General features: G+C 43.6%; 1 protein-coding gene across 4 annotated transcripts in view; it reads right to left on the reverse strand.

The window, feature by feature from the left end:
• The window catches only part of TBL1XR1 (TBL1X/Y related 1), a 411,343-nt gene that overhangs the window by 148,160 nt on the left and 237,309 nt on the right, over nucleotides 1-25,874 (reverse strand). For 3 of the 4 annotated variants that reach the window (XM_069213060.1, XM_069213062.1, XM_069213061.1), the window contains exons 5-6: nucleotides 24,313-24,458; nucleotides 13,415-13,640 (exon numbers count right to left, since the gene is read on the reverse strand). In XM_069213060.1, the coding sequence (XP_069069161.1) occupies nucleotides 13,415-13,640; nucleotides 24,313-24,458 (372 nt within the window). The remainder of the gene's footprint in view (nucleotides 1-13,414; nucleotides 13,641-24,312; nucleotides 24,459-25,874) is intronic. The other variant, XM_069213063.1, reaches the window with a different exon arrangement.

The raw sequence follows: 25,874 nt of genomic DNA on the forward strand, positions 1-25,874 counted from the left end.
CTTCATTTTATTATTGTTACAATAACCATTTTTACAGTCTTGTTTTATTTTCCATTTATTTAACTGTTTTTGCATAGGCCAGCACTCTGTGCTCAAACAAGACAAGATTACTCTGTGCTTCTTCCAAGGCTACAGCACGCTACATTGCCGGTGAACGTGGTACAAGTTTAGTCTCCAACATTCGTAGAAAACACACATCCTTTCGTAGGAACATTTTCTCAGAACATCAGCTGTGTTATAAAAACACTTCCTTGTCCCTTACACGTTAGAGGGAGATTCCTGCCAGAGAACAACAACTGTATGCTGATTGCTGAATGCTGCGCTACAGATGCTAACGCAGAATGCAGGCCTTTGCTCAGGTATGGGGATGATGTCTTCCCAGGGGAACCTGAAAGGCCGAATTCGAGCTTAACATGCTGTGCTCTATCATAGCCTAGGTAGGAGTTAGTCTACTGATTATAGTGACAATATGATAACGTTGTTTTTATGCTTCACTCTTCTCGTCACAATTTTAATACTGTTATGTTGTGTCATCCTAGTTATTGCAGCTCACGCTTTGCCATCTAAGATGCAGTTGTTTTATTAAACTCATTATTGAAACATATACTGCTTCTGTTTGTCAATTATATGTGAGACTGAATTGTAAATGAGAGAAACGGATGAAACCTGAGTGACCACAACTTCCCTGAGAAGCCAAGTATGTCATGCGCTCTGCTGCCCAGTCATCCCTATCCTTGGGTAGAGATGAGGCACTGCTAGTTAGCCGGAGCAAAACCCGGATTGGAGCGACAGGTGTCACCCACAGTGGGTTAGACTTAGTCCCCCTACACTGTGGGCGATTCTGCCGCTCAAAATCCAGTAGTCTCATTAGAATAATGAGAGCCTACGCGACACACCCAATAGCATAAAGCAAACTAGTATGTGTGTGGGTGTGCGCATTGTGAAAGGGTAGAAGGCAGTCACTCAGTGAAGTTAACCAAAGGCTGAATTGACCGATTTTCATATGCTTTATAATTTAGTGGGTGAAAGGAAAATGTGCATGACAGAGCAAAATAAAAATGGATGAAGGCGGCAGGCTGAAAGCCCCTGTAGGAGTATTTATATAATTTTGTTAAATTAAAAGGTCTTGGCTAACAAGACTAGACAATCAAATCCGAAACAGAGGGTGAGAAACAAGTCAAACTTTTTAAAGCAATGTCACCATTAGGACTGTAGTTTTAAACATCCACAAGCTTGCAGTATACCAAACATCTCACATAGTAAATAGCATTTTTTTAAAACATTTAAAATATATTTTGCTCTTGCCAGCTCTCAATCAAGAATATAATTAAAAATTATATTTTTTTTAGCCACTACTGCTTGAGGCAGTATATTATCAGAATATTGTGATAATAAAATATGTATGGATTGCTCTCAATGGGCATAGCGGCATGGCTGAAGGCGGTGCCTATTAGGGGATGCCCACCCGTGGTGCTCTGAGTGCAGGTCCTGTGGCCAGAGGCAGGACCCCGAAGGCCACAAGCAGCAATTGCTGGTTGCCAGTGAATGATTGTGGAAGGGGGCTCTAGGATGTAATATATGATTTTATAAAATCACTGAAGAATCAAAAGGTTAAAGTAAAGTTATGGTTGGCTTTGTTATGAAATCTTAACATTTTAAAAAGCCCTTAAATTTTCACTAAAAACCACAGTTAAAGTACAGTTACAGAAAAGAATTAAAACAGAAAAAGAACACTGCAATTCAAGTTCTCATTTGGGACCATAAGTCATAACTCACAACAAAAGCCATGAAAACCATAACTTGCACACCAAATTCAATGCTGATCACTGCACAATGTTTATACCTATATAGAACACCTTAAAATAAACAGTGAATTAAATACCACACTCAAACCAATAATAACGAAATTCAGTCTTTTCTATCAAACTGGTTAGGACAGGGTGAAAAATTATAATATTTGTAATTATTTATACCATTTGTAAGTAACTGCTTTTGTCCCATTCAAATTGCCTATTTAGGTCTTATTTTCATTAAGCACTCCATGAGAGTGCATGTGTGTTCTTCCACTGTCCCTTGTGCTGTATCCCCTTTCCTCAAAAATATGCCCTCTCCCCTATTCATCTCCCCAAAACCAGCTCCGCCAGTTTCCCAGGCCCTCGCGGTTGTTAAAGAAAATGCTTTTATTTGAAGAAAGTTGCTTCCAGACCACTTTGTGTTGAAACATTGTTTTCGTTTAGATTTACATATCCAAGTACCGTTCACCATCTTGTATCAGTTTAAAAAAAAAAAAAAAAAAAAAGTCATTCCATCGCCATGTGCGATGACACAAACGTGCAAATAGAATAATGCAACCATCAGATGGGTCCACAATGGCGGTTATTCTTGCATTAGTTTTCTTCTCACGTTGGAATAATGAACTCTGACATACCAGCGTCCTTGCTTTCTTCGTCTGCCAGACTGAGACCTTATTTTCAATTTAGGAGCAACTAGTCTAGTGATGCTTTTTATGGTCTTTTGTTTCTCACAAAATGGTCCAATTTCCTCCTGCTGCCAAGAAAATTACATTTACACCTCTAGAGCAAAGTTACCTGAGCTTTCAGGCAATCATCAACTACAAATGGTCTTTACAACGTAAAGAAGGCCCACACGACTCACATGAAGTCCAATCCTTATTGCGTCCTCAGGAGATGGGGCAGACAGCCTACACAATTAATGCAATTAGACTTCACTATGAAAGACCCCTTAAATTTCTGATGCCCAGGAAGAAATTTTTATGTAGGAAAAACTATGTAATTGTAACTGCATCCTGATGCGTCAGACGTCTGTGGAATAGGTTTTAAGGGTGAGGAATCAAGAAATCAACACAACACACTCAAAGGTGATGCTAGTAGTCAGTGGCATTAGTTTTCAGGCTGTGGACTACCAGCACTATTTTGGATGTGTTGAGTATTTCCAAAGGAACAAAATCCCAAAGACAGTTATGAGTGTGTATATCCTTTTTCTTTACCTTTGTTAAGTTACACAGAAAACATAACAATGCCTGTCAAGTGTATGGCTTTGCCACAATCTAGTGAAAATGATGACTTTTTCAAAGATTTCTATTGTATGTAATTTCCTGTGTAACACTAAAAAAACAGTTTTACCTAAGATCTGCTTCTTTGCAGTTACTGTCCTTATGTACAATACCACCATGCCTAGAATAGCACCACTACAATCAGAAACCTGCAATTCTATTATGATATATAACATACAACCACATTGCACAAGCAAAAGTAACCTAAGAAAGCTCCTAAACTTTGCAGACGCAGTCTGTGGGTACACCGAACATATTCTCCACCAATGTGCAACTAACATACACCCAAATCAATTACCTCCACTGTGCTAATCTTACACCACACATATATAACTTATGTACCAAGGCTCTGGCGACCCCTCCCCCACTGCTCCTCCACAGAGCAGAATTTCATACACATGGTGTGGTCCTGTCCTCTTATCGAGATAGGGTGTTAAGATGTGTGGTCTAGTGTTGGGCTCAGAGTGTTACAATTTATTTTTCTTCGAAGAAGTCTTTTCGGAGTCATGGGATCGAGTGACTCCTCCTCTTGGTCATACTACGCATGGGCATTGACTCCATTGTTAGATTGTTTTCTTTCCGCTGTCGGGTTCCGACGTGTTTCCTCTCGCTCCGAGATTTTGAATCAGAAACTTTAGATAGCTTTCTTTGACCGTTTGTATTGATTCGATCGAATTTCCACCCAGAGTCGAAACAAAAGTACAGTCGAAAACCATATTTCGACCTTCTGGGCACATGCGCCCGACTTGGGCCTGTTCGGGCCCACCACGTCAAAGCCTGATGGATCGGACTCCATTTCGATTTTTTCCCCGAAGCCACGCAAAATTTCCATACACAGATCAACACCTCGTATGTAATCTGTGTCAGCAGGCAGCCCATTTCGCAGGCTTCTCACAACATGTTCAACATTGGCTTGGATAATCTCTGGCCGCTTTGGGAGAGGCAGCTCCCAGAAGAAACAACAAAAAGGGCATTGGTCAAAACAGTGACGAGACCTGCTCAGGAGGCTGAAGCACCGTGACAAGGCAGAACAACCAAAGCCTGCCTAAAGGTGAGAAACCGCAAACTACCCTGGGGCCCACTCTAAGAAGTAGGAAGAACCATGCCGCTGTAGAGGGAGGGACAGGGGTGTATGCAGCTGGGATAAGAGCCCCAGGCTATGTGGGGGTGGCCTGACCTCGCCACCTGTGGAGAAAGAACGACTCCCAGAAAAATAACCTGAGATCAGGGACAGCCAAGTGGCTGTAATCAGCCCAGAAAAAAGGTGAAAGGGAGAGGGCCACGGCTGTAACATAGCGGGCTCTACAGCGAAGCAGACCAGACTTCTTCATAACTTGGATTGGAGGCACTGGGGAGCAGTATACCCTGAGATCAACCAGATTTGTCCAGGGAATTAACACAGAGCACTGAGTGTCTGTGGCCTTGAGGACCTATAGCGGAAGGGGACCATAGGACCTCCACACCGGTGTCATGGTCAGTGAGAGCGCACAGAAAGTGGTACAAACCAATAATATTGATAAATATACCATGAGGATGTTGACGCAAGAGAGGTCGCAGAGTGAATTCTAACCAGGAGGTGCAGGGGAGGAACATACATGTGGGAGCGAACCATCATTGCGCTCAATCATGGCTGCAATCCAGGACCTACGAGGCTCTACTAAACCAATTGAACCCAAATCAGATGCTGTCACAAAGTTAATTTGCTCAGGGCGAACTTCGGAAAATCTCTAAGGCAGTAGCGAAAACAAGTATTGAAGGGTTACAATCCACCACAAAGTGCCTGGAGGACTAGGCGAGGGTGCTGACGAGCCAGGGATCAGCAATGGCCACACGACTGGAAGACCAGGAAGGAACAACATTAGAGTGGTAGGGGTGCTGGAAGGGATGGGATGGAGGAGCCCCAGCATGGATCTATTTCTGGAGGATCTGGTACTCAACAAACTCAAACCGAAGAGACAGCCCCATGTCTAATGTTGCCACCAGTGGTCGGAGCCGTCAGTCAGGGGCAAGAGATGGGACTTGGGCAAGGGATTCAGACATTACTGAACAGCTAGCATGGTACAATATTCCATATGTTGACAATAGGGTGTCAGCCATGCACAAATATGTATTAATCCTACCATACAGGTGGCAATGGCATACCCTAATCATTGAGATGTTACATCAGGCACGACAGGCGCTCTGCAAGTTGGGGAGGTGGGTAGTTTGACACTCACAATGCAAGATTGCAGGGAGGGTGGCACTAGTGGGGAATGTTTTACTAGTTTCCCATGCATTGCCATTATTCATACACAAGGTTTACTTACAAACTGTGGAGGCACTGGTCACAGACACAGGAGGTGAAGGCAGATGTAGGTGACAGCTGCGAAGTGGGTGTTGGGACTGCCGCATGAGAAACAGATTTCTCAGTCACTTATGACGCACACCAACACGCGAACCTGAACATATGGTCTTGGAACGTAAATGGCTTAGGAGGTAAGATTAAGTGTATTTGGTCTTGCAACACCTGAAACGTCATGCACCTGACACTGTATTGTTATAGAAGATACACCTCAAAGGGAGCTTCTATAGGGCATTGGACCATTTTGGGTATGCACTGAAAGCACATGCCAGTTATACCACAGATTCAAAAGGAGTTGGGGATCCTGGTCAAGAAATCGGTAGCCCTTACTCCCCACCAGGAGTGGTACGACCTGAATTGAAGTTATGTTGAGTTAATGGCCACATGGGAAGGCACCACGTTAAACCTTTGCTCACAGTATATGCCACAGCACTTGCACAAAAATACCTTTTCAGAGGTGGGATATCTGTTATTGAGGCTTCCCTGTGGGACTTTGATTGTGGGGGGAAACAGGAGCACAACCATGAACACAGACAGATCTGGGGGACAGGAAGCTAGTGGTGGTGAGGGGCCGCTTGCCAGTTTTGAGGCTGCACTTGGACTTGACGACATATGGAAAGCTCAACATCCAATTACTCTGCAGCTCATCAGAGCTTTTCCCCAATAGACTACATATTTACACTCCATACACAAGCGCACCGGTTTGGAGTAGCTATGCATCAGCAGAGAGGGATTTCTGACCACTCGCCAGCAGAGGTCATTTTAAGAAGACCTAGGTTCATGGAGCCTGCAGGAGAGAGAAATACAAGCCAAACTGAAGGGAGCAGATCTTTACTTCAAAGAGAATGTGGGATCAGTGGTTTCAGCATGTACCACCTGGGAGGCATACAAGGCCGTGATTCGGGGATAAGCCCATGCCCTAAGCCAAGGCCAAGCCAAGAAAAAAAGAGACAAAATTGACATGCGCGAATATAGAAAAAGATATTACGACATTATCAGAGATAGTTCAAACCAGGAACTCCCCAGAGGACAAGCAAAATTGCAACTCCGCCACCAGCCTAGAGACTATGCCATCACAACACAATGTAGGTGTATGAATTGGAAAAGAAAGCCAGCAGGCTACTGGCCTGGCTGGAAAAGAGATGCAGAGTGCTCTTGGGTGCTTCTGATAGACGATGAGACAGGTGTTCTACACACAACAGGGAAAGCAATAGTGGAGGCCTTTACCACATACAATGAGAGTCTCAACGAATCTTCAACGACACGAGGATTGTGTCAACTTCATGGCTGACATTCCACTACAAGGGCTCAACTCAGACAAATGGGAAATATTAGATGCACATCTGTCAGAAGAGGAGTTGACACGAGCTCGAAGAGAGCTCCAGTCAGATAAGGCTTCAGGTCTCAATGGCCTGCCGGTGGAGACGCACAAAAGCACAGCAAGCATAGTATCCTAGCCAATGTTGAACATGTTGTGAGAAGCCTGCAAAATGGGCTGCCTGCTGACAGATCAAAGAATGGCGACAATCGTGGTCCTCCATAAAACAGGTAAGCCCCCGACAGTCTGCAGCTCCTATAGACCTAACCCCTTACTAAATGTGGAGGCAAAAGTGCTAGCAAAATCCTGGCAAGTAGGTTCCGAAAGGTGATAACCTTACTCATTCATAAGGACCAATTAGGCTTCATGCCCAACCTCCGACATCTGTATGGGGTGCTCCACATGAGAGGAGGCCCCAGGTAGAGCAGACAGCAATGGTGGCCTTGGACACATAGATGGCGTTTGACTCTATAGAATGGCACTATATATTCACTACCCTAGAAAGGATGGGGGAGTTGGACCTTGGCTTCATGCTTTGGTCAGCCTGCTCTACGATTCCCCCAGGGCAAGGGTGAAGGGAAATGGGGGAGTCTCCTGAGAGTTTGACCTTTGGAGAGGGACCCGGCAGGAGTGCCCATTCCCCCCATGCTATTTACCTTAGCATTGGAGCCAATGGCGGCCTGGATTCGTATGGATCCATTGGTGAAAGGGATACGAGCTCCAAGGGGGATGGGAGGAGAAGATCTCCCTGCATGCAGATGATATACTACTCTATGTTACGCTAGTCTCCCATTCAAAAGCAATATTGAAGTTGTTATTTTGAGTACTTAAGGAATATTCATGAAACTCGATTAACTGGTCCAAATCACTGGTATATCCTCTCTCAGGGGTGCATCTGGGGTTACCCAGAGCTGTGAGGCTCCTTGGGTCACAGACGGTTTTAGATATCTGGGCATCTACAGAACACGTGATCCCCATGAGTTCCTAGGTAGAAATGCGACCACCCAAACCCGAGGGGACTTTTTAATTGACAAGGCCTCCCACTGACCATGATGGGTAAAGCAGCGCTCTAAGATGAGTGTCTTGATTTATATATGTAATGTAGAATACACCATACAGGATTCCGCCATAAATATTTAGCAACATTGAGAGGGAGGTTTGCTTACTCCTGTGGAACGCGGAGGCTCCCCGAATAGCCTTAGCCAAATTACAAAAAGGTGTCTACAATGGGGGCTTAGCGGTTTCAGATCTACAGAAATATTATTGGGCGTCACACCTCCAAATAATTAATGAAAGGTTTTTGCTGAGACCGGACCCAGCATACAGAGTGGATAGGGACGCAATGGTCAGAGGCGGCCATGAGGCCTTGACAGATAATATAAACAGGACAGGGGACCTCCCACTACATACTCGGACGGTAGGCAAGGCCTGGAAAGATGCAAACACCTCCATGGGCTGAAACTCACAGGCATGACCCTGATCTGGCATGGAGAGCTATTAACGGGGGTGGAAGGGCTGCAAGGATTTCACAGATGGGAACTGATAAAAATAGAGCACACCTGAGTGATGTTTGGAGGAGGAAACCTTTATAAGTTTTTATCATTTACAGCTGGAATACGACTTAGCCAAAACTTAACACTACCAATACATAGAATTGGGCCACGCACTCCGCGAAACATGAGAGGGTGAGGAGATACCTGAAGCTTCCCCTCTAGAAGACACGATCCGAACAGACCCCATACCAGAAAAAGGGATCTCATTGATATATATGAAACTGGTGAATAATTCACCCGATCTGCTGGGCCACCTTAGGGAGGAAGACATGGGCACCCCGGAGGACAAGGAATGGGACGAAGCACTCAGGACCCCTCGAGAGATAGCCATCAGGGCTCAGTTCGTATTAGTGCTACTTAAAATATTACACAGAACGTACTATACGCCGTCAACGTTACACAAAATAGGCAAATCACCCACACCTCTGTACCTGAGAGGCTGCACAGAAGAAGGCACATTCTTCCACACACTTTGCAGATGCGTGAAGATCCAAGAATACCGGTCTGGGATCGCTTGGGCATGCCCGGGTCTTGGCCATAGAGGTCCCAATGGATGCCAAATGGTTCCAGCTGGGGGTATCGGGGGAATCCACATGGTCTACACACAAAAAGATTCAGCTACCACTGGCTGCCAAAGTGGCAAAACACAACACAGCTAGGGAGTGGGGCCAAACACTTGCTCCCACTGCAACAGATTGGGAATCTGATCTAGACTGGTGCCAGAGGGCAGAACAAGTGATTTACGAGGGTAGGGGCTGTCCAAAAAAAAATGTGAAGATATGGGGAGAGTGGGAGAAATAGGGGTTAGGAATCAAGACAAATGTACATCACAGATCACATTTCAGTAAACCCTTCTTAGACTGCCTCACAATGTAGCAATGTAGTGCATTAAGTCTATAACTGACATGACAATGTCTACTTTCTATGTGAACCTTGTTCGCTTGTTTCAATAAAAAGAACTGATTAAAAAAAAACAAAAAAAAGCACAATACATCAACATTACTGTACAGTTGTTCTAATGGCATTGCAGGAGCCCAGATCCCTAAGGTTTGTGCTGTGGGTTGACTGTACTTAAAATTATTCAATCACTGAATAAACCTTCTTCTAAACAATCTGGAGCAATCAAAGGGCATGTCTAGCAAAGATATTTTAAAGTCTACACTGGTGCAAACAGCTTTGGTAAGACAGTCATGGGGTCCAAGCCAGCATGCAAGACATACTTTTCACCCTAATAGCCATAATTGCATGGAGAAAGAGTGTACCTGTCCAAAAGAGAAAAATAAATTAATGCTAGTAAGGCTAAACTAGAGTATTCAAAGGTTGTTGACTATCTAGAGCAGGGGTCTTCAAATGGGGGGGGGTTCCCCGGGGAGGGGGCCCTCAAGTGATCCCAGGGGGACAGGCTCTAACCAAACAGAAGGATTATGTAGATAATAGTGCTTTGTTTTCAGCAGAAACACGTTTAGTGAATTTTTAAAAAGGTAACAGAACTTTGCTACAATGTTTAAGTAAGTCTAGACATAGTTAAACATTGGCAACTTAATAGAACAATTATGAAAAATTCTGAGGAAGTGGCCCAATTTATTTTTTCCTGGAAAGGGGGGGGGGGGATGAGCAGCTTTAAAAAGTTTGAAAACTACTGATCTTGAGGGTTGATCGGAGAGGCATTAGGAGCAGCACTACTCATCAAAACCCTGTACCATCAGGATTTCAAACGTAGGATGCTTCGTTAAAAATTAAATAACAAAAATAAGTTCACTGGGAGGGCCAGTCTATGTCCCCTGGTCAGAAGTGGACAAACCAGAGAGCCCAGGCAAAATGTAGCCCGAGTGACCAAGAGAGTGTCTGCGAGAAGCTTGCTCAATGGCAGTAGTGGCTCTAACAAGGCTGGGCCAGCTTGAAGTTTGCCAACTAATAGACCTGCCTTCGTTTCAACAGTAGGCAACTAAGTCTAGCACTTATGCTGCCTTTCGTACTGCAACTGGGAAGGCAGCACTTGCTTTAGTAGGCGGCAAACCCTGTTTAGTCTCCGGAGATGCATGAAGCCTACTGGCATTCAGAATATTTATAAGTAGGTTGTCTACCTGTTCCTCCTCATGAATGTCCAGGAACATTTTATATATCTTGAACTGCATTTGAATCGGATCTGAGACCTCTAGCCTCCTATAGTACTGACGCAGAGACAGAATGGTAAAGTCTTGTTGCATAATGACTAGCTCTACACTTTTGTAATCTCATGGTGCAACATAGGCCTGGCTGCAACACGATTTTGGTTTGGTTTCGGAGACCAGTATTTAGTTGGGGTTGGTGGAGTTTGTGCCGGCAGAAAAAGAGAATGGCATGGACCCACTGAACTGGGAGGGAGGTCATAACCGGCATTAGGCTCACAAAGGAGCCCCAATGGTTCTGCTGGTACCAGAGGGACCACCAGCTACAGACTGCTGCTGCAGGCTACTGCAGGTCCACTGTGACTCAGTGAAGCCTGAAGGAGCGCCTGTGGGAGTGAGAAGCACCTGAAAGGGTCTGAGGGAGCCAGGACTAGTTGTGGGGCAATCTTTCAATTCATGCCCCTATACCTTAATGTCGGATTTCAAGTGCCAGAACAGGGATGAGGATCAAATAGCTTTTCTGCGTTTTCAATTTTGGCTTATTAAATAGCTCTGGTTGGGGATGGGACATTGTACACATGGCAACCCCCTTGAACAAGATTGCAAGTGACCCTCCTAACGCTGAGCAAGTCTTATGTTTTGAGGAGCTGGAGTTTCTCCCCTAGGATCACAAGGGCACATTTATCGAATGTCAGTAGTGATGGGAGCCCAAGCACCTGTAATGTGCCAGGAGGATCGATGACTGACACTGGTTTCCTGCTGTCTCTACAATGCCTGAATCCTGTTTTCTTCAGATGATACCTCGTCCGATAGCATAATGCAGAAGAAATTTGGAAGCTGTGGAAGACAGAATGGGATCAGAAGGAAAAGAACTAACGTCAGAAAGCAGGGGTGACGCTTATCTGCTGCCCCACTCTGTCACTTATGGGATGGTAGGGAGTCTCAGCAGAGTCACATGGAACCGCCTTTAGCTATATGGGTACACTGATGAACACATCTCTACCAGTCCGGTGCCTGGGGATGTTCTAAAGGTGAGGAAAATGTGATGAATCTGTGGTTAAAAGTATACATCAGAATTGTGTGAAGCTGGCTCTCTATATAGTGCACTAGAATGAAGTTCACTGTGCAGCGAATCAAGTGGATCCCCATTGGTATTGCGGAGGCAAAAGTAGATACGACTAATACTCTGTTTTGTGGTAGCATCGGCAAGCAGTTATCCAAGGGTAGTGTTAAGCGCTACCTGTACTCAGAGAGGCAATAAATGACACTCTGTGAATAAATCTGAGAGCAATTTAGAAAAAGAATTGTTTTTACATGTATTAAACCCAGGAACGTTTTAATCAAGTAAGCAGACTAAGCATAAATACTTTGCAGTTTCAAAAATAGTGCTATTTTCAGCGTTCTCTTAATGTTATCCTATGGAGTAAAAACAATTTTCAGAAAACACAGTTAACGGCGACTTACGAAGCCAATCTCGAGGAGTTTAGGTAAGTACTGGGCACTGATCAGAACCATACCAACAGGTCACACTGGAAGGCACTGAGGGGGCCGGGTGCAGTAAGGCATCAGGTGCTCAATGGTTTTCTATAAGACTTTGGTCCTCGTCAGGCTGCAGGGTCTGGCTAGGAAGCCAGTCGGGGGACAGCAAACAGGTAGGATAGTAGCCTTGAGGTGCTCGGGGACATGGGTGTACCTTTGGTCCTCTTCACCTGTGCCCAGGGGCAACAGATGTAGGGGTGTCTTTAGGCATCGCTTTTCACATAAGGGGGCAGGGGTGGACTAGAGTATTTAGGAGCAGGGGGACAATGTTGGCAGGGATGACCCACCTCATCTGGGATCAGGGGTCACCGGTGCAGTGGTTGCTGTAAGCTGTCGGATTTTCTCTCTCCACAAGCCTGTGGGAGGGGGCCTGTGTGCAGAGGCTTCAGGAGTCTTGGGGGAGTCCAAGATGGGTGAGACCACACTGGACTCGGTCTCTGGGGAGATGGGGATACATGTTGGCATTGGCACCATCGGTTGGGCTTCACCTCAGGTCGTGGACGTCGGGTGCACTGGTCACTTCTGGTGCTGGGGTTTTTTATTTTTATTTAATTTTTTTAAGGTTCCAGCAGCAGAAGAGCCTTTTCCTTGGAGTTTCTTGTTGCAGGGCAACTCCGTGGCCGACAGGAGACAAGTCTATTGAAAGTTGGGCGAGTTGGCTTCTTGAGCAGGATCTTTCAAGGTCACAGGAAGGCCGGAGGGACTGGTTCCAGGCCAGCTGCTGCTGCTTCTTTTTTCCTGCGGGTTCAACTCTTCTTTGTCCGTTTGTTTTTAGGTTGTCTAAAGCTACTTTCTAGGGACGTTACAGGGAGTGTCAGGCGGTTGCCAACTGGGCTGACCACCTTGAGGGCGATTACACCCTAATGACCACTTCGCTGGGTGTGGGATAACCTTAACCCTACTTGCCTAATTCCTTCCAAACCAGATGGAGACATTTAAAAAGTAGTGCCCACTCAGCTCATCCACCTTATGGGTGGGACTGGCATGAAGTAGGCACTCCTAATTTAACTAATGTTCCTGCTTGTGCTGCCGCCAAAGGTGGGGTCAGGACATATAGGGGTGGTTCAGAGAAGCCATCATGTAACTAAGGAACATGCAGTGGTCAGAGTCGAGCACATGCATTTAAAATGGCTCCCGTGGACACGTACTGCATCTGACAATCAACAAATAATGCCCATGCAGATATGTATTCACATATAATATAATGCAACCTGCCTTATAATGTAAGGCCTGCTAGAGGGGCGGCTTACAAATAATGCTTACAGTGTTTAGAAGACATAGCACACAGGCTGTGTGCCATGTTGTGTTTTCAATTTTGGAAGCACGTTGCCACTCAGCCTGTAATGGCAGTCTGCATAAGGTTGGTGCTGAGTTTCCCACCCCCCACCCACTGCAACTAGAACCCAGCTCCCTACAAGAAGATCGAAACAGAAATGTACCAGTCATTCATGCCCCATCAATTACTTCAGATTTAAAACTTACTTGCTAACGTGTGACCTCCGTTTTCCTCTCCATTTGCAGTATTCTCTCCAATTTTTGTGGATCCCTGTTGGTTATTTGCTGCTGCTGCTGCTGCAGCAGCAGCAGCTGCTTGTTGTTGTGCAAGTTTGTCTCTGTAGGCTTGCTGTCTTGTTTGCACTACATCAGGCATTACAGCATCTATCAATGATAGAGACTCTATTGGCCGGCCATCAAACAAGGTGCCATCCTGATTGAAGAAGAGAAAAAACAGCACTGAAAAGGAAGTACATTGAAATACAGCTTGTTAAAAAGTACAGTATATCGATTTAATCAAGAATGGTAAAAAGGTACCTAAAGAAGCAACACATTTCATGATTTTGGGGTGAATTTCAATGACAGAAGGTTATATTGAACTAAAATAAGTTCTCTCTTGACTAGAACTTTGTCTTCAGCCATGCAGCAACATCCCTCTCTAGGTGTTTTATGACTTGATCCGTAGACCAGGACAAGATTGGACAAAGAAAACAGTTGGTTTAGAATGTGTATACAGTATCATAACGCAAAGTATCACTTCTGTAGTACCTAGCTCTCTCATCTTTTTGGGGTTTTCATTTGGCGTCATGCATCTTCTTGCTAAATGTGGGATGGACATTTTTTGAGACTTCATAGAGCAGATCAGATGAGAACATTTAGGTAGGAGTGTCTTTGCATCTTGAGAAACAGTTGCAAGCTCAGTAAACTGACTGGACTACTGTAATACCTTCTAAGTAGATCTTCTTCAGTCTCTCTTGTCACAAGTGCACAGAATTCACAACTCTGCAGTCTCCCGGGCTTCAGCAAACATTCTTGTTTTTCTACTCATAGGCTTTAAACTGCCCCCCCCGCCCACACTGCCCTCCCCCGCCCCTCTAAAGGAATTAATATTTGTTCAAAGTACATTGCTTCTGTCATTGGTAATGGGAGAAAGGAGAGTTGTGTTTATCTAATGGAGATATGGGCAGGGTGGTAGGACAAGGGTTATAAGCGTGCTTCACAGAGCACTACAAATTATAACAGGGAAGGTGATTAATGATTCTCCTCAAAGATTTTGGAGGATCCCACAGCAGCTCCACTGCTTAGCTGATAGAATGGTTGTTCCAGTTAGGAGCATACAGGGCAGGATGATTCTGTCTTGGAAGGGATGGAAAGCACCCAGAACAGGAAGGGATGAAAATAGGGATGAGTGCATTTATTCATTTTTAATAAAAACAAAATCAGTCTAAAGAAGGCATGATCAAAGGCATAAGGTATACAAAAATAAAACCGAATAATAGGATTTAAAAGGCTTTCAATAAAAGAAATGTGAACGTCAAAGCAGTAGATACAGCATATGTGCATGTCAATTTCAGTTTTTACTTTGTTTTAACTTACTTGGTATTGCTCACTTGACTAAATCAACATAAATTACGCAACTTTAAAATATTTTTAAACTAATGGATGGGACTTGTTTTGGCCCTTATTTGGCACAATCAGTGGTCCGTCTGGGCTTTCATTAGCATGATTTGGATAGTTTAATATTTCGTTTACAGGACTGTAATACGGCAGATGTGTGACTACCAAAAGGGACGAAAGCTTCAGTTTGAAATTGGGGTATTGTAGGCTGGATGCATCAGAATTTGTCTATGTAAGAACAATCGTGAGCCCATTCCAACATGGCTGAATGTAAACAGTCTTATTCTGCTTGTTTCTGGGAGCTGGGAAGAGAGATTTTAGCAAAGGAAGCCTTTTGTTGATGCAGTTTTTAGAGAAAAAAAGCACCTCCTTGCACAGCACTTTTTCCATTTTTTTTTTTTGCAGTACTTCAAAGTTATCGTACATTTTTGTTAATCAAGAGGGAGAAACCAACAGGTCAAGGACACTTTTACAAACGCAAACATTTGAAAAAGGCTCAAATCTTATCTGCTTACCTACTGTGTAGAAAGCTATAAAGGCATAAAGGCATAAGAAGAAATTTCCCAAACACCAAAATAAAGCTTAGAACTGGGTGAGGAAGGGGGAAGTCACAGCACTTAAGGTGGTAGTAACTGTATAATATGTTATGATTAGGGCTCCAAGTTTGTGATATATATTTTTACCATTTCCACCTGTATTTATCCTTTATTTTGAGTTTAGTGAAAAACGGAAGCTAAAACTAGTGTATTTGTACATTATTTTAATCAATAAATGCACACTTACTTGAATGTCTGACAGGCTTCAATGAAACGAACACCCACAGATGATAAATCAATACATTTATATGAAAATATGTACATTTTAGTATCAAACTTCTGCATATGTACTGTCAAGTCTCACCAGAATTTGTTTTTTTAAAACTATTTTACCTGTCAATCCACACAGCTACTCGCCTGGCAGTTACAATAGATAGCATTTAGAATTACTAAAAAAACCGGCCCAATTTCCGTTTTTATTCATATTTAAAAACAAACAGACAGGAAAATAAATGTTTAAAAAACGGAGAGCCTTCATTATGATGTATTACCTAGGTTATTTATTATAACAGCACTGCATCTAGTTGCACTGTATTGAAAAAAACTCCGGATTAGTAAATCTATTATACTGTATTACACATATTTTTATAATGAAGAATACTATGCTAATAGTAAGATCTTATTACACTTATTCAAGGAATGCAGTCAAAATATCTACTTGTCTAGCTCCAGAATTATAATAAGGAAATATTGGCTCTATTTCTAACCTGAACTTTTTCAACATTAGTTGACCAAAGTTGTAAGCAACCATATATATTCAAGAGCTGTGTGAAATACTTGCATTCATAGCTATTTATATGGTACATTAAGATTATGGTGAAGGATTATGTTACTTACCCTGTAAGCATCTGTTCGTGGCATGTAGTGCTGTAGATTCACATGCTCTGCATACTTCTGCCATCTAGTGTTGGGTCCAGACGAATACAAGTTGCTTTTCTTCGAAGAAGTCATTAGAGTCACAAGGTAAAGTGACCCCTCCTTTTGGTGATACTGCACATGGTCATCGACTCCATTGTTAGATTGTTTTCCGGCAGTCGGGTGACAATGGAGTGTACGTATAGTGTTAGTAAGAGATGTCCATGCATGTGAAGAGTAATGAAAAAATACTGCAACATCCACTGGTGTCCAGGGAGGTGGGCGGGAGCACGTGAATCTACATGACTACATGCCACAAACAGATGCTTACAGGGTAAGTAACAATCTATTCAATGACGTGTGGCTGTAGATACACATGCTCTGCATAGACTGTAAAGCAGTGCCGTCCCAAAAGCAGTGGGTAACCCGTGGGTGCTGCAGTTGTCTGAAAAAGACTACGTCGCACAGCTTGTCCAAAATGTGCTTGTTGCCGTGCAAAGACATCCACACAATGTTTGTTAAATGTGTGCTGGTCTGACCATGTTGCTGCTTTGGAGATGTCACTAATTGATACGTTTCCCAAGAAAGCTATGGATGCACCTATTTTAGAAGTTGAGTGTGCTCTAGGACAGGGTTCTGCAAAGTCGGTCCTGAAGAGCCGGGTCCATGCCAGGTTTTTAGCATATCCACATTTAGAAAAGAGATGTTTCAGAAATCTACATTTTTCTAAATGTGGATATACTAAAAATCTGGCATGGACCTAGCTCTCCAGGACCGACTTTGAAGAAGCCTGCTCTAAGAGGTATGGATAAAGTTATTTTAGCTTTAATACATCATGTCTGAATACACTTGATTATCCATCTTGATATACCTGCTTTAGGTATAGCGTTATCTTTATGTGGAGGTGAAAAAAACAAACTGTTTAGTGTTACAAAAGTCTTTAGATTTATCAATATAGTAATTAATGCTCTTTTAACATCTAAGGTATGTAGAACTCTTTCAGTGACTGAATCAGGTTGAGGAAAGAAGAGTGGTAACTCAAAGATTTGATTTAAGTGAAAAGCAGAAACCACTTTTGGAAGATATTTTGGGTTAGTGTGAAATACTATCCTATTCTTATATACCTGGAAAAAGGTCACGTTCACTCAAATGTCTTAGTGAAGTGACTGCAGCCAAAAAAAAGATACTTCCCAAGAAAGAAACTGAATTGGACATTTATGTAAAGGTTCAAATCTATGTCCCACATGTCTGGTAAGTACAACATTTAGATTCCACGTTGGTGCTGGAGGCACTGTGGGTGTAATCAGTCTTTTAAGACCTTCTCTAAATGCTTTAATGACTGAAATTTTGAATTGTTAAATGTTGCATGTTTTCTAAATAAGCTGCTAATGCTGCCAAATGTAGCCATAGTGAAGAATATGCTAGACCACAAGCTTGCAAGTATAACAAACAGCAAACAATATAGTGAATAGATTAAACAGATCATTTTTTTTGGTTTAGATGATAAATAACAATCCTTTTCCATTTAGCAGCGAGCACGCTCTAGTTATGTGAATGCGTGCTTCCTTAACCCCTTGGGTGCCCGAGACTTAACGGTTAGGTCCTGGGCAGCACCGCACTTGTATGGGCCCTCGGGTGAAGCGCTAGCGTGTCATCGTCCCCCCCCCCCGATGGCCTGGCACTCCCCCTTCCATGGGCAGGGAGCGAAGGGCACTCGCTTCTCCCATTCCCGCCCTCCCCCCACTGTTAACATCTGGGCACCATTAATTTTTGATGAGGGGAGGCACGGGTTGCTCCCTTGGGGGCAAATTCTTTTTAGGCCATTTCAGCCCGCATTGGGGGCAGATAGGCATATTTGTACTAGGCCAATCTGCTCCCAAGGAGGGCAGAAACCACTAGACACAAGGGATTTTTTTTTTTTGCCAGTTTCACGCAAAGGGAGCAACCCCTTAGGTAAGGGTCGCTCCCCTCGGGGGGCAAATTTACTTTAGGCCATTTCTGTCCCCCTTGGGGGAAGACCGGCCTATTTCTATTAGGCCGATCTGCCACTTAGGCACCAAGTTTGGGGGGTCAGCCCCTTAGGCAAGGGTCGTTCCACTTGGAGGTACATTACTGTTGGCCATTTCTGGGGGGCAGAAAGCCCACCAGAGGCCAGGGAAGATTTTTTTTCTAAAAAAGAGGGTGGGGGTATGGCCCCAAATAAATGGGGACAAAGTTGTACTGCCCACCGGTGGGCAGATGGGGTAATTATCCTTGATCCCCTTCACGGGGGCAGAAAGCCTACTAGATGCCAGGGAATAAACAAAAAAAAATATTTTTAAAAAATAGTGGGGTGGTGGCTACCAACCAGAATGGACATGGTTATGCCCCTAACCAAACTAAAGGAGGTACCAGTCCTTCTACTCTCCCCCCTGCACACTAAAAGATCTTATCCCAACGGCAAGCAAGAGGACATTTGATTATTTTGGGTTTTGGTTTTACATTTGGGCCATGACAGCTTGTCTAACTCTCCAAATTGTCCCATTTGGAATGGTGAGGGCCGCACTTTTTTGGACTTTGGGACGCTGCCATGTTGAAAAATCTAAACCTAGACATCTGAAAACTAAACATCTGGGTGAGTCCAGGGTGGTGTAATTCACATGCACCCTGCACCATTTTCTTAGCCACAACGCCCTGCAAACCTCCAACTTTGCTTGAAGTCACATTTTTCCCACATTTTTGTGATGGAACCTTCCGGAATCTGCAGGAATCCACAAAATTCCTACAACCTTCCATTGTTGTATCTATTCAGATAAAAATTCTGCCCCACTTGTCAGCCTAAAAATTATTTTTTTCAAACTGCCCTTCTGGACCCGCTTTTGTTACCCCCTCGACATGTTTTTGGCTCTTCCCTGTCACAGGCACTCGGCCTACCTACACAAGTGAGATCACTTTTATTGGGAGACTGAGGGGAACGTAGGGTAGTAGGAAATTTGTACCAGTGTGGTGATCCCACACAGAAATGTGGGGAAAATGTGATTTATTTAGCTACATTTGAGGTTTGCTGAGGATTCTGGGTAAGAAAACACTGGGGGAAATCGACGCAAGTCACACCTCCTTGGACTCTCTCAGATGTCTAGTTTTCAGTGTCCACGTAGTGTTTTGGGGCATTTCCTGTCGAAGGCACTAGGCCTACCTACACAAGTGAGGTACCATTTTTTAATCAGGAGATGTGGGGGAATGCTGTGTAGAAGGATATTTGTGGTTCCCCTCAGATTCCAGAACTTTCTATTATTGAAATGTGAGGAAAAAGTGTTATTTGGGCCACATTTTGAGGTTTGCAAAGGATTCTGGGTAACATAACTTGTGAGAGCCCGACAAGTCACCCCATCTTGGATTCCCCTAGGTGTGTAGTTTTCAAAAACTTGGTTTCCCTGGGTGCCGACTGAGCTAGAGGCCAAAATCCACAGCTAGGCACTTTGCAAAAAACAGGTCTGTTTTCTTTGGGAAATGTGATGTCTCCATGTTGTGTTTTGGGGCATTTCCTGATGCGGGCACTAGTCCTACCCACACAATTGAGGTAACATTTTTATTGGGAGACTTGGGGGAGTGCTGGGTGGAAGGAAATTTGTGGCTCCTCTCAGATTCCAGAACTTTCTGTCACCGAAATGTGAGGAAAAGTGTTTTCTTGCCAAATTTAGAGGTTTGCACAGGATTCTGGGTAACAGAACCTGGCAAGAGCCCCACAAGTCACCCCGTTCTGAATTCCCCTAGGTGTCTAGTTTTAAAAAAATGCACAGGTTTGCTAGGTTTCCCTAAGTGCTGGCTGAGCTAAAGGCCAAAATCCACAGTTAAGCACTTTCCAAAAAAAGACGTCAGATTTCAATGTAAAAATGTAATGTGTCCATGTTCCTGTAGTGGGCATTAGGCCTACCCATGCAAGTGAGGTACAATTTTAATCGGGCCACTTAGGGGAACACAAAATAGAAGAACAAGTGTTATTGTCCCTGGACTTTCTCTAAATTTTTTCCTTCGAAATATGACAGTGTGTAAAAAAGACAACTATTTGAGAAATGCACTGTAATTCACATGCTAGTATGGGGACCCTGGAATTCAGAGATGTCCAAATAACCACTGCTTCTCAACACGTTATCTTGTCCCCAGTTTGTAAATACAAAGGTTTTCTTGATACCTATATTTCACCAAATGAATTGATGTATACCCGGTATACAATGAAAACCCACTGCAAGGTGTGCTCCTTTATTGGTTCTGGGTACGTAGAGTTCTTGATGAACCTACAAGCCCTATGTATTCCTGCAACCAGAAGAGTTCAGCAGACGTAACAGTATATTGCTTTTGAAAATCTGACATCGCAGAAAGAAGTGGAGAGACATGGCTGTTTTTTTTCTTTCTAACCTCAATTTCAATATTTGTTTATTTCACCTGTTATTTTCTGTAGGAATACCTTGAAGGATCTACACAAATGACCCCTTGCTGAATTCAGAATTGTGTCTACTTTTCGGAAATGTTCAGCTGTCTGGGATCCAGCATTTTCATTCACACACATTTCTGTCACTAACTGGAAGGAGGCTGAAAGCACAAAAAAAATAGTAAAAATGGGGTATTGTCCCAGTAAAATGCCAAAATTATGTCGAAAAATTTGGTTTTCTGAATCAAGTCTGCCTGTTCCTAAAAGCTGGGAAGATGGTGAATTTAGCACCACAAACCCTTTGTTTCTGCCATTTTCAGGGAAAAACCTCAAGCCTTGTTCTGCAGCCCTCCCCCCCCCCCCTTTATTTTTTAAACAACATTTTAGCTGTATTTTGGCTAATTTCTTGGTCTCCTCCAGGGGAGCCCACAACCTCTGGGTACCTCTAGAATCCTTAATTGTTAGCTGATGTGGACAAAAAGTTATGAGGGCCTAAGCACAAACTGCCCCAAATAGCCAATAAAGGCCTGGCACCTGAGGGGTTGGGGGAGGCCTTGCAGCAAAGGGATTAAAATGGTCATGCATTCAGGAGGTAAACGTAAATATCTAAACTCTAGGACCTCAGAAGCCAAATCGCAAGATCCTTGGGATTTGGGTGTCTGATTTCGCCATGGTTCGGACTGAAAAATTACAGATGTAGGGGTAGCTTCTGGTGTAAAACTACTGAGACTTTTAAGTAGTGTTGTGAACCATGGTTGACATACCCACGTGGGAGCCACTAGAACGAGGACGAGAGAGGATTGTTTGAGTTTCCTCACCACAAAGGGAAGGAGGGGGAGAGATGAAAGCATAAGCAAATATCACTGACCAACTGAACCACAGGGCATTGCCCTTGGAGAGAGGTTGAGGGAGCCTGGAGGCGAAGCTTGCGCATTTTGTGTTGCTTGCTGTTGCAAACAGTTCTATGTGTGGAAATCCCCACTGACAGACGTACTTTTGTAGTACTTGAGGGTGGAGTTCCCATTCGTGGACCTGTTGCCTTGTCCTGCTGATAGGTTGGTAAGATCGTTGTACATCCCTAGGAGGTGTTTTGCTAACAGATTAATCCGGTCTCGAATTGCCCTATGCCAGATTGTCTGCGCTAGTCGAGAGAGCTGTAAAGAGTGTCGTCGCCCCCGGGCTGTTGTTCTGTCTTGTCCGGACAAGAACAGTATTGCCCTAGAGGTGAATCAGGAAAGCTCTGAGTGACAGGTTAATTGCCTGAAGCTCTAAGTAATTTATATGTGAGGCTTGATGTTTGTTGTTCCACGTTTCTTGCATTGAGAGGTTGAGGAGATGGGCTCCCCAACCTGTAAGGGAATCGTCTGCTGTGAGAGTGAGCTGGGGAACACGGTCTAGAAACAGTTGCCCTTTTGTTAGACTTTGTGTGCTCCACCATTGCAGAGAAGAGTGGGTGCAGCTGTCTACCAATACTAGAATATTTAACTGACTCCTGCAGCGGGGGCACATGTGTAGTCGTGCAAATGGCAATATTGCAATATAAGATGCCATCATCCCTAGAATTCTTTGGACTGTTCAAACTGAAATACGTTTATTGGGGAGTATCTGACTTAAGAGTTGTTATATTCTGAATCCTGATTGAATTGGGGTAGGCTAACCCTAAATAGGTTTTTAGATAGGGCTGTATTTGAGATGGTTGAAGATTTAACTTTTGTATGTTGATGGTGAACCTTAACTGGTGTAGAAGACAGATAGTTTTCTGTGTGTGCTGCTGACATTGCTGAAGGGATCTGGATTTGATAAGCCAATTGTCCAGATATGGGAAGACATGAATGCTTTGTCTGCGGTGACCCTAATGGAGTGTAATGCATTAAATCCTCTGTCTCGGAGTGTGAATACTGTGGCAGTGGAGGAGATGGTGGTAAAGGTGGAGGTATTGGACTGGTGGCAACGTCCTTTTTTTATTTTATTCTGTGGCAGTGGTTGTACATCAATTGCCTCCTCAAATGAAGTCTGTGGCTTAGGATGAGAAGATTTTGCAACACTCCGACCAGTATGTGGCTGAATATGAATAGACTTTTTTGTTTCGAAACAAGCTTCTCTGGCATAGTCTGTAAAAGGTACAAATGGGTTTGATCCGAATGTGACACTTTCAATACCCAAGAATGTTTTGGCTTCGATATCGAAAAGCTTGATGCAGATATTGTCAGAACTGAAGATAGCCTATGTTGGGTTGGTGCTGAAACCAATTTTATGTGAGGAATCTTTGGGCTTGGCCTTCGGTGCTGAGCCGGAAGGCAGGGCATCCTTGGCAGTTATTCGGTGACTATCATGGCCTGCTGGCAGTGGTGGCCCAATAGCGTTGGTCTCTGTTGAAGGAGAATCCTTCTGTAGTGGATGGTGCATTGAACGCACTGCGTGCTGAGCCGATGGTACCTGCTGTGACTGCACACCATCTTCAGCCTCCGACTCAGATTCCGAAATTGATAAAAGCTTCCCCCCCCCCCCCCCCTTTCCGCCGCAGTAGCCTGCGGCTCATTGTCTTGCATACCAAAGACATCCAGTGTGACTTTGATGTCTTTTCTCTGCATTTCTTTTCGACGTGCCAGACAAACTCATAGCATCTTCAACTGAAACGATCGAAAGGCCTCATAGTCCTCTTCGTTGTGGTCCGGTGATAAGCAAAGATTACACACCAAGTGAAGGTCTGTGTGGGGGCACTTGGTGTGACACCTAGGGCAAAACGAAAAGGTGTCCATTCCGTCAGCAGAACATTACAATTAGATACAGAATTATAAAAAAAACTTTAATAAACTAAAAAAAAAATAAAAAAAAATAGAGTGGCCCGAAATCCGTGAGCGAACTACATCGATCCGACGAACTGTGTTTTGAGTCTCAAGTTGTCAGTAAACAAATGAAGCATGATCAAAAACAACACAATGAATATAAAAGTCAGAACTATCCCCGAGGCGATCTTCCCCCGGAGCACCAAAGGACACGTTCGAACCCAATGGCGGAAAAAAAACAATCGAACAATGGAAACGATGACCAGGTGCAGATTCACTGAAAGGAGGGGGGCACTTTACCTTGTGACTCTAATGACTCTTCAAAGAAAAACAACTTGTATATGTCCGGACCCAACACTAGATGGCAGAAGTATGCAGAACATGTGCATCTACAGCCACATATGCCATTTAATACACATTAACTCACCATATTTTGATATTAAAAGCCCCCACAACTGATGGTGCTGAATGATCTAGGAGGATGGGTATAGGCCCAAGTTCCTTCTCCGATATCTGATTTAGACAGATGAAAAACCAAAGAATACAAACTAACCCTATGTTCAGTAGTTTTGACTAATTTATATGTAAATTACACACTATTTCCATGCAATATTCAATTCAATATTTTATTTGAAAACACAAAAACAAAATAGGGGCCAAAGGCTGTCCTAACAGACAGCAGGCCTTTTACTGAAAGTTCATGCTAAAAGGAAAGAATGCACATAAATAATTCCTTCTGTTTGCACCAATGTATGTGTGCTGACTAGTCAAGGGGAGATATACCTGTTTATCCAACTGATTAGTATTTTTAAGTTGTGGGTACCTTGGAGACAACTGACTTACCTCATTAATACTGACTTCTGCTTCCACATACTGCAGTCCTTTTTGGATAATGGAAATCAAAGCAGCAGGTGGCACCAGGGCACCATTAATATTGGACTGGCTGATATGGCTCTCTATGCCAAAAGTGAATGCTGAATGAGAAAACCCTATGGAAAAGGGAAAAGCCATAAGAATTATGTTTGTAGAAGCGCAGTGGTAACTGTTAAAATCGGTCTTACGTGCAACAGTTCTGCATAGACTTATGTAATTCTACACTGGGTTAGATGATGTCTCTGGTAGTTTAGGTCTCATACGTTTAGTGGAAGAAGGATGAGAATGGCCTAAACTGCATTTTTATTCAACAATTATGTAAGAATAACCAGGAGAATACATTTTTTTATAGTACAGACGCTGCATGCTTCTGCAAAAAAGTACTTGCCATCCAAAGAGTTGTGAACATTTTCATTACTTATCAAGCTGCCTGAGATAAAAAACTTTCAGGGACACACATGACATTTTAATACGTGAAAGTGTCTTAGATAACTAGTTTTTTTTTTTTTTTTTTAATGGCGTTATTCTCTGGCAGCAGAACAGATGGAGGATGGCAGTCATTAACTTACACAGGTGTATAAGTCTGGTTTGTCAACTGACCTTTTAACCCACACCAATACTATTTGGCAGTCTGTAGCTTGCAGACTAATACATATCAAGTTCCATGCTAGTTACTAATAATATTTCACATTATACAACTTTTCTTTAAAGCCAAACCTATTGGCAATGCCAATGCTTGTCTTCAAGTGCAAAACAATGAATAGTGCGTAAACACAACACACAACTATTTGTTTTTTCTGCTATGTTAACCCCATAGGTGCGTGTGTCGGCCAATGGCTGACACACGCACACCCTCCCTGTTGTGGGCCACGATCAGTCCGCTTTGGCATTTGGAGTTTTCTTTTGTGGCAAATACATCGATGTCTGGAGTTCCCCATATTTGAAAGTATTTCTGAATTACTTGCGGGCGAATTCCCCATTAGTGGACTTGTTGCTGCGTCCTGGTTAAGATGTCTGCCAGCTGATCGTCCGTACCTAGGAGATACTCTGCCATTCTTTGAATGTGATTGTGAATTGCCCATCTCCAAATTGACTGGGCTAAAAGGGATAATTGGGATGAGTGCACCCTGCCCCCCCATTTTTGCAGATAATACATTGTTGTCATATAGTCTGTGCTTATTAACAGTCCCTGGTGTGCAATGTGTGTCAGAAAAGCTTTGAGTGCTAGGAATACTGCAAGGAATTCCAAGTAATTTATGTGGAAAGTCTGTTGGTTGGAGTCCCATTTCCCCTATATGGTGAGATTTTTGAGATGAGCTCCCCAACCTGTCTGTGATGCATCTGTTGTGATGGTGGTCTGAGGCACAGGATCCTGAAAGGGCCGCCCTTTTGATAGATTGGTGTGAATCCACCATTGCAGAGAGCGGTAGGTCTGGGTGATCCAACAACACTAGATCCTGAAGTTGACCCTGTAACTGAGACCACTTTGTGAGAAGCACTGCTGCAGTGGCCACATGTGCAGTCTTGCATTT

The sequence above is a fragment of the Pleurodeles waltl genome, chromosome 11, assembly GCF_031143425.1.
Source record: "Pleurodeles waltl isolate 20211129_DDA chromosome 11, aPleWal1.hap1.20221129, whole genome shotgun sequence".
Taxonomy (NCBI): Eukaryota; Metazoa; Chordata; class Amphibia; order Caudata; family Salamandridae; genus Pleurodeles; species Pleurodeles waltl.